General features: G+C 49.5%; 1 protein-coding gene across 1 annotated transcript in view; it reads right to left on the reverse strand.

Moving 5' to 3' along the window:
- The window catches only part of LOC138503015 (antizyme inhibitor 2-like), a 1,350,137-nt gene extending 1,336,139 nt beyond the window's left edge, over nucleotides 1–13,998 (reverse strand). The window contains exon 1 of the mRNA XM_069622446.1: nucleotides 13,859–13,998. Coding sequence (XP_069478547.1) covers nucleotides 13,859–13,954 — 96 coding nt within the window. The 5' untranslated portion in view covers nucleotides 13,955–13,998. The remainder of the gene's footprint in view (nucleotides 1–13,858) is intronic.
- Nucleotides 13,999–14,285: the final 287 nt, after the last annotated feature.

The raw sequence follows: 14,285 nt of genomic DNA on the forward strand, positions 1-14,285 counted from the left end.
TGTAACTGTTTTCCAAAACTGTTTTCCAAAACTATTGATGGCTACAAAAGTATTCACGATAGCCTGGCATTGGTGGATGCCAGCAAACAATTTGTTAATTTTTCGAACATATTTCAAATGCCACGTTGGTCAGCCGGCGGGCTAATCGCTCCCATGGAGTGAAGGTCACTTCATTTGATGTAGGCTGTGTATAGTTCACACCGACGCATCTTGTACTGTATGTTTTTGATTTGTGGCTTTCCTTCACAAAAACAAAACTTATCATACACGCTCCTTAGAAGGTTCAATTGTTGTTCGACCCTGGAAGAAAGGGAAGATTCGCTATGGATTGAAAGACGGAAGTTGGGAAATACCAGAAAAAATGATGAGGTTCACTATTTTAAAACTTGACACTGGAACATTTATTTTCATTCCATGAAAACCGTTGTTCTGAGGGGACACACTGCGTTACGCCGAGAGAATGGAAATACCAAATATCATGTAAGTTTGACTAAAGCCAAGTTTGTAGACGAACGAGTAAGGTTTCATTTTCTGACAGGTATTGCTTGCTTACATTGTGATGGGTTGATGGTTGGGGCATATTGTGACGACAAGCAAACACAACCTGTATGCAGGCAAGTGATATCTAAACCACTTATTCCGATTGCATATCAGTGTTTGCTATCAACGTTGTATTATTGGGTAGCAGGCGCCCCTCTCTAGAAAGAACATTGCATGATAAACTGTAATGTGTTTTTTTGACACTTTGAGTGTCCGCAGCCATCGCCTTCAGCTCAATGTACCTTTCACAGATGGGAAATATCCATTTGCATATTTGCCTTTATCCTGGGCACATGGGCAGTCCAGCACCGAAATGCTATGGCAATTCCCTTCTCAACTAGAGTACCTACAGCAATCCCATACACGTGTTTCAGCCTTGTTGAGCCTCATCAGGGAGGTGGAGCTGTGCCTCTCTGAGCACAGTGAGCATGGAGTCCACGTCTGGATTGCCCCAGGTTCCACCAACCCCAAGTTTTTTGCTAATATTCCGTTATAATGCGGTCTATGTGTTGTTCAAATTTTTCCATCATCTTCTGCATGCCATTGGGAGCTAAACATATTCCACAGCACTAACCTCTCAATCACATCGTAGACTCGAACTTTCCCCAATGTTTTCTGTGTGTTTCCATTGTTTGTGGTTTGTGTTGGTTATTATGTTTCACCCGGCGCAGAATTAAAGGGTAAATGGATACATTTGAATAAAGAACAGCTACTGAAATATATTTTTATTCTGTTTTCTACGCAGATACATTCTTCCTTTCTGCGAATGTCATCGTTTCCAAATGCCGAGTGACGGTTTCTTCAACCAGCAGTGGCACATACGCCTAAATGGATGGATGTTTATTATGCTGATATGGGACGATCGCCTGGGACTGATATGCTCTTTCATGGTACCAGCTACAAGGAGCAACCTGTCATCGCTTACGGTGGTCTAGCAAGAATCGAGGTGCGTTGAATACGCGTCTTCTCCCGAAAGGAACACTGTGTGCCTCATGATAAAGTTTTGATGCTGTAACCCAAAGACATTCAAAAATTGTTTTTAAATGGAAAGCTGCGGATGCTCTCGCAGCGTTTTTTGTGAAATAAAAGCACATTATAAATTGCAGAGGATTGGTGTTTCCTTTAAATATGGTGTTTTCTATTCCGATTTGGGACGTGCTGTGCTGTGAGAGGATGTGATTGTTGAATTTCCGAGTTCTGTGTCAACTGACGATAACAAGTAGGTGATGACTGGGCGCGTTTGGTTACGCTGCCCACTAGCGTTATGAAAGTAGGTGGAGAATATCGCTAGGAATGGTGATGTCAGCTTCAGGGGCGGGTGATATGATTTAGTGCCGCAAGGGCAGTCCAACTTAGGGCAATGCGGCAACGGATAAGATTAGCACAAGATGGCCGCGCCCCACTCGTTGATTTCGCTTGTGTAAAAGTGAGGAAAACTAAGGTAAGGTGCATAGGAAATGTTTTTACGATCGATCACAGTTTGCATAAAACCACATGCCCGAACACTCGGGACAATAGCATTTTTGAGTGCACTATTTCTTTAAGTCTGGGTGTTTGAGAATATGTCTACATGAGCCTTGGGCAACACTGAAGGGTGTTAGTTGGACGTTTTTGAATCAATCATAACCACTGGCATTTTTTTGGGAATCTCTCCATACAACAGTTCTTCAGCCTGCCAAGCCATTACAGAAAGGAGAAAGACTATATGCAAATCAGACTTGGCCCCACCCCGAAAGGGGAGATCCAGTTTCGCGCTGCTTGAACACTTGCCTTCTGAACGAGACGACGACCGACCTTGGACTTGATAAAGGGTTCTAGGCAATCACCATTGAAATGTAGCCTGGGGCTCTAATTCAAAACCTTCCAGCCATCATTTTTCAGTTTTGTGCATGAACATTGGGACACTTCTAGAAGACATTTAAACCTTAATGAGTCTTATATATTGGACAAAGGGTCATAATTAGCTTCTATTATGGAAGTTAAATTTGCAGCTCGCTATGTAATTCCGTGCAGCAAAATGGGCTATGTTTTGGCCCCTCCTTTCCTGGGAGATCGAGCAGATAGTTCAGGGGCAACGCATGTGTCTTGGAGGCAAGATAATGCACAGCAACACAGGTTCAAATCCCGGTCCCGCGCTTAGGGACTGGTCTCCAGTATGAAGTGCACTATAAAAGATTAATTTGTTAATTAATTAAACTCCCAGTAATAACTCCTTCTTACTGTGTGATCCTGGATACACAGGAGCTGTTTTTACTTCCTGTTCTACAAATCCTTATGTGGAGTAGAAGGTCTCAGGTCTGTTTGCTATAATCTGGTATAATCTGAAGCAATGAAGCTCGGCGCTCATTTTGGCCTTCAAACCAGCTTCAGAGCCCGCAAGAATGCCCTACTCCTCCAAACAGTTCCGATTCTGGCTGAGTACCAACTTCCCAAAAATCTGCCCAGAATTCACTCTCCTAGGAAACCCCAAAAAGCATGCCCAGGCCCACCCTTGGCAAACTGACATGAAGCTCGACAGACTCCCACCTAACCTCCCATCAGTGCATAATCGCTCGACTTTACTATCGACTGTGACCTCCCATTCAAAACACAAATTCTCAGGAAAGCCCAAGCAGCATGGTGCCCGCCTGCGTTCCTCTGCAAAGTCAAGCCTTTCATCCCTGCCCCGGGTTTTGCAACAGTTCTCCAAGTCCCGGCCATCTCTTACCTGGAAGGTGGCAACATTCTACTCAGAGGAGTCCCAGGTGCCAGCTTGACCCCCTGAACACCGTCCAAGACGCTGCAGCACATCGTATCACCAGGCTAAGAAAATTCCACTCCATGTCCCTAGCCTTGAGGACAGACCCTTCCTTATGGTCCTTCCGCGAACAACCTCCAAACGTGGCTCTTCTCTCAAGATCACAACTAACTCGAGACCAGCGCATGCTCAGGACATGGTATCCAAGAGTTTTATTGAACTTAAAGAAAACGCCTGGCTAACCCTTTTGCTAAAAGGGGAGTTCCCTTCCTAACAAACTATACTAAAGGTGCTTGTCAATAGCCAAAATAATAAAAATGGTCCTCTGTCCAAACCTGTCCTCTAAACTGGCCCTTTCACCTTATAAAAGAAAAAAAAATAGGAAGAGTGTACTGCCTTCAGAGTTGTTCACCCCAATCTTTCTCAGGACTTCCAGGAATTCCTCCTGGTTTTGGATCCAATGTTTCTCCGTGGAAAACAATGCTCCTTGGTTTAACAGTTCTTGACCGTCTGTCAAAGTTCCAACAGCATCTCGTGTTTCCAAAATAAAGTCTGAAGTTCCTGAAAAACTCGAATGTACAGGTTGTCGTAGGTGGAGGGATACAGCCGTAGTGCCTCGCCATCACTTGCGCGGGTTTCACGCCACTATGTTCATGTCTTGGTTGTCTTACTTATCTCTCAGGGGTGTTAGTGACCCCCCTTCACATATGACTCTCCTGTTTCTTGAGAGCTTCTGTGAGCCGTTTGGCTGCTTATAATATTCGTGTTTTTTGAGCTCTCGTAGTAACCCTTATGGTTCCTTGTTTCCTTCTCTCTCTCTCTATGGGGATGTATTGCCCTTCTAGGAGTTTAGAGTAATCCTTCCTTCTCCCCTTTCACTCTCTGGTCTCTCGGCCCGCTCCACTACGGGCAACCCGGGGACTTTTGCCATTGCAGGGCTGGCGTTCTCAGCGGCTTTCTGGTGCTCCTTCCTGCATATGAGTGCATTTGCTGCTCCGCTCATCTCAACACTTCTCTGCTCGTCGACTCCTGTGCGTCCCTCACACTCTGTGTTCGGCATTGTTTCTCAGGCCCCACCATCAGTCCCACAATTGAAGGTAACGTGTATTTCTCGGGTTCCTGTGTATGCAGAAAACGTCTAAGTTAAAGGGAGTTCCTTTAGGAATTGAAGCCCTTGTACCCTTGAGGGGAGTCACTCCCAGTGAGGACCGCTTTTCCCAAACCACTAGGGAGGGCTTGGCTTAGTGGGCTGGCCTCCCTAGCCTGAAAGGGGGTGGATGAAACCTCCAGGTCCGTCAGAGTATCGAGCTGCCCCTTGCTTGGGCTGTCTCTGAATTGCCAAACTGGGTCTTCCCTTTGAATTGCTCTCGCTCATCGTCGACCCCTTAATGTCGGGTGGGTGGCTGTCAGAGGAAGTAAAAAGGGTGGACATGGGGCTTAGACCCAGCACAGGAGAGGTAAACGGATGCTCAGTGCGTCCTGCTTTGCCTGTAGAGATGACGGACTTCTGGGGTGGGGTACGGGGGGGGGGGGTCTGTCGCAGACCTACTTGGTGTATCCTTTAACTTCCCCAGCCCTCGACACAACAGACCAGCCTTTCTGAATAGACAAAATGGAAACAGCTGTTTTTTTAAAAGGGGTCACAAACATGACATGCTGTGCGCCTTAAAACCGATGCTTCTATGAGCTGGACCGGCCCTTTGCTACACTCTGCCGTTTACGTGTGGAGTGTCAGGCGGTGGGATACTGCGGGGTGGGGGGCTGGTGGGTGTGTCTCCTCCTGCTGTCCCTCACATGCAGTGGATAGGCGGAGTGTCGGGCTGCGGGACATTGTGGGGGTCCACCTGCCCCATGACCCCCACGCATTACACTAGATGGGGCCTCTCGTGTGCCCCTTTATTTGAGTATTTTACCCCCAGTATACGTCTAATTCATTGGCTTATGAAACTATTCCATTGAAATGAAACGCTGCTATTGCGCTGCCAGCGGGCATTAGGCGACCGCGCTGTGGTGCCCTGGGTGACAACTTTTATTGGGGCAGACATTCGCCCCCCTCCCCCACCCGCCGAACATGAGTAAGTGACTGTCCAGCGCCCTCCTCTGGTTGAACAGTGCATTTTACAGCGCATACATTTTAAAGGGAATTGCAAAACAGCCATGGGATTCACAGCAGCTTGAAGCACTTAGCATGTCAGCAACAGTTACTCAACCCGCTGAGCTACCTTGGTAGCAGTCTATATTCTACTTTACGACACATCACTCTACTTTCAAGGAATTCAGCAGAAGTTGCGGATCCCTGATGGAGCACCAAAGCACTGTGTTACCCCAGCTCAGTACACGCGCATGGGTGGGAAGGCGACAGCGCCGTCTCCGCACCCCCCCCCCCCCCCCCGCGATGCCACATTGCCCTTTGGGGTGCAGGCAGAGAATGAAAGCTGTACGCATCTCTAAAAGGCAGACGAGAGGTTCTTCCCCCATCACGGACAGGTGCCCCCTTGCCCCCCCCTCGCACTCGTGTCTATGGATGAAATCCCTTCAATTAAACAGACTCTTGTCTACATATTATTTTAACATGACTTCTGTTTTAGTACTATTAGTTGGTTGACCAATAAGTGAGGTCTCCTCAATGAAGGCATGCCGCTTCTTGCATGTATGAACACCATGTCTAACAACAAGCTGCATGCCTGCATCAAGCCATGACCAAGAGCTGGTGACTAGGCCACATGTATAACCCAATGGGAAGATTAAAGACCTCTCGGGTGTTAGATGCTAAGCCCGTCCTTGTCCTCACATTGCATTCTGGTACTTCTAAACCTGGCTTTATAGTCTGAAAGAAAATGACAATTCTGCCGAAGAATCCCAAGTGTGTGTCTACCCTCACTCTGTTCCCATGTGCATGCTCGCTCTCTGTAACCGAAAGACCTATATACATACATCCTTATGGTAGGTTTCACCCCTGCTTTTTCCTACTCTGCTGTCCTCATGTTCACTGTAACCCAACGAGCTGTGCACATCTTCGATGTTAGGTCTAACAACTGAGTAACCCACCTACCTATGTAACATCGCCCCGATGCCCGCGGGCTGTTCTGCGGCTATACAAATAAAGACATTTAAAAAATAAATAAATAACAAAGTGTTCTGAAAGCAAGGACGTTATGTCTCAGCCCTTGCAGGGCACCTCGCCAGAGGTTCAGAGGTTTGCTTCTGCATATTATCAACATAGTCTAAATAAACAGCAGTAACTTAGCCCTTTGCCCTATAATTATAGGAGACCCAAGCTACACCTCACTGATGAGGTCCAACTCGGCTGAAACATGTCAGGGGATGCTTTTAGTCTCGTGCAGAAGGGATGTGACCTAGCAGTTCGGCCTGGACTGCCCCTTTTGGGGTGGGACTAAGCCTGATTTGCATATGGTCTTTCCCCTTCTGTAATGGCAGGTGTAGAACTATGCTCTGGAGGGCTGCCCAGAGCAATGCCAGAGGTTAAGATTCATTCTAAACCTTCCAGCCATCACCTCTTGTGTTTTTGCTATAGTCACCCGAGTGGAACAGGCATGCCCAGACATGGGTAACGGGCCTGCTGGAGCTAGAGACCCAAGCTACACCTCACTGATGAGGCCCAACTCGGCTGAAACATGTCAGGGGATGCTTTTAGTCTCGTGCAGAAGGGATGTGACCAAGCAGTTCGGGCTGGACTGCCCCTTTCGTGGGGGGGGGGGGGGGACCACGCATGAGTTGCATATGGTCTTTCCTCTTTTGTAATGGCCTGGCAGGTGTAGAACTATGCTCTGGAGGGCTGCCCAGAGCAATGCCAGAGGTTAAGATTCATTCTAAACCTTCCAGCCATCATCTCTTGTGTTTTTCCTATAGTCACCCGAGTGGAACAGGTATACCCAGACATGGGTACTGAGCCTGCTGGAGCTAGAGACTCAAGCTACACCTCACCGATGAGGCCCAACAAAGCTGAAACATGTCCGGGGATGCTTGTGGTCTCGTGCAGAGAGGACCTGGCCTAGCAGTTCGAGCTGGACCTCCCCTTTTGGGGTGGGACCAAGCCTGATTTGCATATGGTCTTTCCTCTTCTGTAATGGCTTGGCAGGCGAAGAACGATGGTCCGGAGGGTTGCCCAGAGCCATGCCAGAGGTTAGTATTAATTCCAAACCTTCCAGACATCACCTCTTTTCTTTTGTTATGTTATGTTAGCGGTACTTGTATAGCGCACCGTCACCAACAGAATTGGTCCCCAGGCGCTCTGCCGGATCTGCAAACAGAATGGGTGGGTAGGGTTAGTCGGGAAGAGGGGAGAAGGAGAGTGGGAGAGGTGGTGTGCTGTTGGCAGCTTCAGCTCGGTATACACCGAGTGCTGGGCTTTGGTGCTAGTATCGGATCGGGCAAAGACCTCGAGTGCTGTGGGTGAAGTTTATGTGTTGTTGATGCAGTGTGGTAAAGTGTGTGCGGATTGCTGGGAGAGAGATGGTTGTGTGGTTTTGTGTGGGTTTAAGTATGTAGAAGATTGAGGGTTGGGTTAGTGGGACTGTATCCTGATTCAGGTGCTTATGGTTCCGTTACAGTTTTATACCTGTGGATTGGGATTTTGCTGGTTCCTCGTGGGCCGACTCGCTTTGGTAATGTTGCGCTGATCCAACTGTATCCTATTGAGTATAGTATGGATTGGTAGGTGCGTCTGAACCTAATTTTTCTGGAGTGGGACTGGGTGGGTAGTAACTTTTATCAAGTTATGTAGTGTGACCCTGGTCGGTTAAGGCTTTGAACGGTTCAGGGTCGGAGTCGTGTCAGTGTATTGTCCTGGTGGGTCCGTATTGGTGAACCAGTGTATTCAGATGTTCGTATCCTTCTATCCTGACTGGTTCTTTGGTTTCCGTGGGGTGAACATCCTTGGGACTATTGTTTAGTTGTAGTTTTGTGTGCTGGGGCGTTGTGCTCCTTGCTTAGTATTGGTGGGCAGTGTGTAATGATGAAACATTCTGTTTTTCACCCATTGCATTTTTTTGTTGTTATGTTGATGCCCCTGTGGCCAGACTTTCTAGTTATGATGTGAAAAGCCAGGTTTTGAGTAATTTCCTGAAAAACAGGTGGTTTCTTGTGTTACGTATGTACTTTGGAAGGTCGTTCCAGGTTTTCGGGGCTTGGTGAGAGAAGGAGGATTCTCCAAGTATTCTTTTGTAGTAGGGCTTCGGTTCCAGGCGGTTGTCCATGCTTGATCTGAGTGTTCTTGTTGGTTGATGTAGGCGCAGTTTGTCTCTTAGGAACTCAGCGCCTTTGTTGTGTACTGCTCTGTGCGTAATGCACATTGTTTTGAATTTTATGTGTTGTTTTATTGGTAGCCAATGTAGTGTTTTCAGTGCTGGTGCGGTGTGTTCTCTTCGGGGTAGTTTCAGCAGTAGTCTGGCTGCCGCGTTTTGAATGCGTTGTAGTTTTTTTTAGGAGTCGTTCAGGCATGCCTAGGTATAGGCTATTGGTGTAGTCTACGTTGGACATGACGAGTGTGATGGTGGTTGTTTTGTTGGCGAACGATAGGAACGGTAAGATTTTCTTTGCTGCTCACAGGAGAAAGAAGCATTTCTTGATGAGAGCGTTTACTTGTGGCTCTAGCGTGAGATTATTGTCCATCAGAACCCCCAGGTTTTTTACAATCGGCGATGGTGCTGGGGTTGTCCCGAGTTCCCTTGGCGAAGGGATGAATTGGTTTTCTCCTCCATTTTTTGTGACGATCCTTATTTCAGTTTTGCCTGGGTTGATTTTGAGGGAGTTGGATTTCATCCAGAAGAATACATTGCGGAGGCAGTTTTCTAGCGTTGTGTTTCTTTCCAGGTTGTATTGTATTTTGAAGATTATTTGTGTATCATCAGCGTAGTTGTAGCAGGTGAGTCCGTGGCTTTTGAAGATTCTGATAAGTAGATACAGGTAGATGTTGAATAGTAGCGGGGAAAAGGCTGATCCTTGTGGTACTCCACAGGTGGAATCTCTCAGGCTGGATTTGAAGGGTTTTATCCATACGGTTTCTGTTCTGTTTGTTAGGAAGGATTTGATCCATAGTAGGGCGGTGTCTGTTATTCCAAGTGCTTCTAATCTCGTTATGAGGGTGTCGAGGTCGACTATGTCAAATGCTGCCGATAGGTCTAGGAGTATCAAGGAAGTGCTGTTGTCCGAGTCTGCATTGAATTTTAGATCGTCCCACATTGAGAGTAGAGCTGATTCTGTTCCTCTCATTGGTCTGATGCCAACTTGTGCTTGGTCTAGTAGGCCGTGCTCTTCTATAAAATCTTGGGTTATTTTGTATATGTACGTTTCGAGCAGCTTGGCTGTATACGGTATGTTGGAGATGGGTCTGTAGTTGGAAAGGTCCTCTACGTTTCCCGCTGTATCTTTGAGTAGTGGCCTGATGTATGCAGTTTTGAAGGCTTGTGGCACTTTCCCAGTTGTGATGGAATGGTTGAGAACGTTCCTGTGATATTCCATGGGCGTTCCTTGTTTAAGAATCAATTTGTATATGTCTGGTGGGCAGGGGTCTTCGGGGGACCCTGAGTTATTGCTTTCATTCACCAGTTTGCCGAATGTCTCCACTGATAATTCTGGAAAGCTACGTAGTTTGTTTGGGTGCTCCTCCCTGGTGTAGGTTGGGGTTGTGGTCAGATCAGACGATCTGCTTTGTATGGTTTGTTGGATGTTGGTGATTTTGTTTTTGAAGTGGTCTGCAACGTCGTTGCAGAGTTTTGTAGACGGAGTTGGTGTGTTGTTACATCCCGGAGGGTTTTTTATTTCGTTTATGATTTTGAAGAGCTCTTTTTGGGTGTTTGGTGCTTCGAAGATTTGGTTGTAGTAGTGTTTCCTCTTAGCTTTTTGTATTTCCTTTTTGTAAGCCCGGTTGTGTTGTAGGAATTTCAGTTTGTTTGCCGCGTCGTTTTGTTTTCTCCAATCAAGTTCTAGTCTTCGTTTTTTTCTTTTCATGGTGCTAAGTAGTGGGGAAAACCATTTTGCCATAGACCGTTTATTAGTAGAAGCGAAGGGTTTTTCTTTGGTGATGTTGTCTATAGTAGTTATAATCCAGGAATGCAGCAGGGTTACCTTTTTGTCCAGGTCATCTTCTTCCATGAATGTTGGGTCTTGTTTGTTTAGTTCCAGCAGTTCGTTCAGGTTGGAGTTTTTGATGGTTCTCCAATTTCTTTTCATGGTGGTCATTGTTTTGTCCGGTGGATTGTTTGTTAGACTGGTCATTTTGATTACGAAGGGGATGATGAGGTGGTCGCTCCAGGGTATTTGGATTGGGGGTGCCGTGGTGAGGAGTAGTTTGTTTGCGAAGATTGCGTCAAGTGTATGCCCTGCCGAGTGGGTTGCTCCTTTGACTAGTTGTTGTAGGTTCATTGCTGCTAGTTGGCTGGTTAGCGATTTTTGGACGGTCGTGCTTTCGCCTTCAAACCAGATGTTGAAATCTCCTAGGACTATCGGGTGATTGTGTTTGATGGCTAGGACGGTGATTGCTTCTGTGAAGGAGTCTACGAAGGTTGCATCGTAGGTTGGTGGTCTATGTATTAGTACGAATTTCAAGTTTGTTTTGGGTATTACCGCTACGCTAGACGTATGATTAGGGATTTGCATTTATCGATGATTAGTGGGTCTTCCAGTTCGATATCCAGGTGTTCCTTGTGAATGATTGCCAGCCCTCCCCTCTTTTGGTTTTTCTGTTTGATTGGACCCATTTGAAGTATTCAGGCAAGCAGTTGTTGAGGGTGCCCATCATTATTCCTCCAGACAAATGGTGACAACCTGTGGCCCTGCAGAGGCTTTGTCCTAGAACTCCCATCTGCCCTACCCAGGATAGTGAATGGAGAGGGGCCATGTGGCCCCCCACTGCCCCAGGACAGTGAATGAATGTGAATGGAGAGGGGCCATGTGACTCTCCACTGCCTCACTGCCCCAGGACAGTGAATGGGGAGTAGCCATGTGCCCCCCCCCACTGCCCCAGGACAGTGAATGTGGAGTGGCCCTGTGGCCCCCCACTGCCCCAGACTGTTAGTATATTTCCAGAAGCAAGCGGTGTCTCCGTGGCAGGTAGTTACATGGACATGCAAGTCGATTCCTCTCACACTGCGCCCCCTCGCCCCGCTGGCACTGAGGTACACATTCTATCCCGAGCTTGAGTGCACAGGGAGCCGAAGTGAAAGTGTCTCTATCACGTGATAGGCGCAGAGACGGCAAGCTACACCCAAACCTACAGCGTCTCTTTCTCTCCCTCTCACCCCCCACCCCCCATCTACCCACCTGATCTCAATCACCAGTGTTGTCCTTTCAATGTTTGGCAACGTTTTGCCCCATGCAGTCAACCCACCCACACCCAAGACTTAGCTTCCTAAACGTTTTGCCTGAATGAGGCCGGAGTCATTTTTTATTTCAAGGTGGCCCTCGGATTCTGTATTGGGGGTCCTCGGCCCAGCATTCCCTGTGAGTTAGTCACGCCCAAAGTTTGCAAGCGTACCCCGCACTGCCTATCAGGTGTCAGTAATGTGGTTGTAGTGCAGGAGTAGTGTGGGTACATTTTCCCAAACCATGGACGTCCGATTTCTTACTCATGAAGCGCTTGCCTTTGACATCTGTACGTAACCTGCACACACGTTAATACTGCTGAGTCAGCTCGGCCCTTTGTCCTTCCGAAGCTGATAAAGTGAGTTCCGTGAGGGTCCTGTGGAACCCAGTGCCCGCTCGGCTGGCTGGGCACAGAGGGGGATCGCCTAGTCTTCAGGAAATCCCTCAAAGCCTGGCTGAGCACTAGATCGCAACAGACACACCAGCATGACACACTGCAAAGACTGGAGCAGGCAGACATGTCAGCCTCTAGCCCGCTCCCTCCCACCCAGCCCCCAGGCTGGGAAGGGACCCCTCGGAAGAGCCAGCATGGTTCTGACACCCCCAGAGGGTGGGGCACCGCCATCACACATCTGGACACAGAGAGTGACCAGAGCAGGAAATGGAGACTGACCCATGTGGGCCAGCCTCACTGACACGTGACAGGCGCCTGTGCAAGTCCCCCCATCAGACGTAACACCCCCACACCAGCCCACAGCCATCGTACATGTATCGCTAGAACAGTAGCTCTACCTTCAGTCTAGCCCTACAACTCCACAGCAGGGCTGCACAGGAGCCTGAAAGCACCTGCGTTTGCAAATGTGCAACCGTGTGTCATGACCTGCACAGACCTGTTATCGTCTTAAACCTACTCTGAGCTTGCAGAAGGACCAAACAGGTTGGTAAAATGGATGTTTACTTAAACAAGTTTGGACTGTTGACAGTTGTCTGTGCCCCCACCTCACCCCCCCTGACTTTATTTGTGCCCCTGGGTTTCACCCATTATTTTGCTTTCCAGAGACTCCAATAGCAATAGCCCGTTGCTACACTCTGCTGTGTAAGTGGGAAGTGGCAGGGTGAGGGCACTGTGTGGGTTCTGCTGCTCCCATGCACTGGACAGGCCCTTTGTGGCACTCTGCTGTTAGGGAGTGTTAGGCTGTGGGGCGCTGTGGGGGTCCTCCTGCTGCTCCCATGCACTGGACAGGCCCTTTCTGGCACTCTGCTGGTAGGGAGTGCTAGGCTGTGGGGCGCTGTGGGGGTCCTCCTTTCGCCCCCATGCACTGGACAGGTCCTTTGTCACACTCTGCTGGAAGGGAGTGTTAGGCTGTGGGGCGCTGTGTGGGTCCTCCTTTCGCCCCCATGCACTGGACGGGCCCTTTGTCACACTCTGCTGGAAGGGAGTGTTAGGCTGTGGGGCTCTGTGTGGGTCCTCCTTTCGCCCCCATGCACTGGATGGGCCCTTTGCTACACTCTGCTGTGTAAGTGGGAAGTGGCAGGGTGAGGGCACTGTGTGGGTTCTGCTGCTCCCATGCACTGGACAGGCCCTTTGTCATACTCTGCTGGTAGGGAGTGTTAGGCTGTGGGGCACTGTGTGGGTCCTCCTCTTACCCCCATGCACTGGACAGGCCCTTTGTCACACTCTGCTGGAAGGGAGTGTTAGGCTGTGGGGCGCTGTGTGGGTCCTCCTCTTGCCCCCATGCACTGGACAGGCCCTTTGTCACACTCTGCTGGAAGGGAGTGTTAGGCTGTGGGGCGCTGTGTGGGTCCTCCTCTTGCCCCCATGCACTGGACAGGACCTTTGTCACACACTGCTGGAAGGGAGTGTTAGGCTGTGGGGCGCTGTGTGGGTCCTCCTCTTGCCCCCATGCACTGGACAGGCCCTTTGTCACACTCTGCTGGAAGGGAGTGTTAGGCTGTGGGGCGCTGTGTGGGTCTTCCTCTTGCCCCCATGCACTGGACAGTCCCTTTGTCACACTCTGCTGGAAGGGAGTGTTAGGCTGTGGGGCGCTGTGTGGGTCCTCCTCTTGCCCCCATGCACTGGACAGGCCCTTTGTCACACTCTGCTGGAAGGGAGTGTTAGGCTGTGGGGCGCTGTGTGGGTCCTCCTCTTGCCCCCATGCACTGGACAGGCCCTTTCTGATACTCTACAGGTGCTCCGTGCACAGCAAGGGGCCATGCACACACCGCAGCAGTGCAATGAAGTCCGTGATGGGCACTTACCGTGTCAGGTAGATCACCGACCATCTGGTCGATGAGGTCTCGGGACGTGACGCCCTCCTCCAATATCACGACATGGGAATCGCGGAGATGAGGCATCGTGGCGGGGCAGTGCTGCTCTCACCGGGGGCTCCGCGGACACTGAGCGTGCACTAACCTCCTGCATGCACGTCAAGGGCCCCGCCCCCTAGGACACTCCCCCACCGGCCTGGGTGCCTCTCGCATGAGGGCCCTCGGGCGCCGCGCTCTAAACACGGTGCCGGCTGCACTCCGTGAGCCTCGGGCCCCTGCAGGTAACCACGCCCGTCGCGAGGCCCGTAAAGAGGCCCACAGAAGCGCCTGCCACTGTTCTCACGAGTGTTCAGTGTTGCTTTCTATGCAGACTGTCAGTCCCCCCCACTGGGGGACCGAGAGGGTGGGGGCACGACCC

Source organism: Ambystoma mexicanum, chromosome 11 (genome assembly GCF_040938575.1).
Source record: "Ambystoma mexicanum isolate Mex_15411 chromosome 11, UKY_AmexF1_1, whole genome shotgun sequence".
Classification (NCBI taxonomy): domain Eukaryota; kingdom Metazoa; phylum Chordata; class Amphibia; order Caudata; family Ambystomatidae; genus Ambystoma; species Ambystoma mexicanum.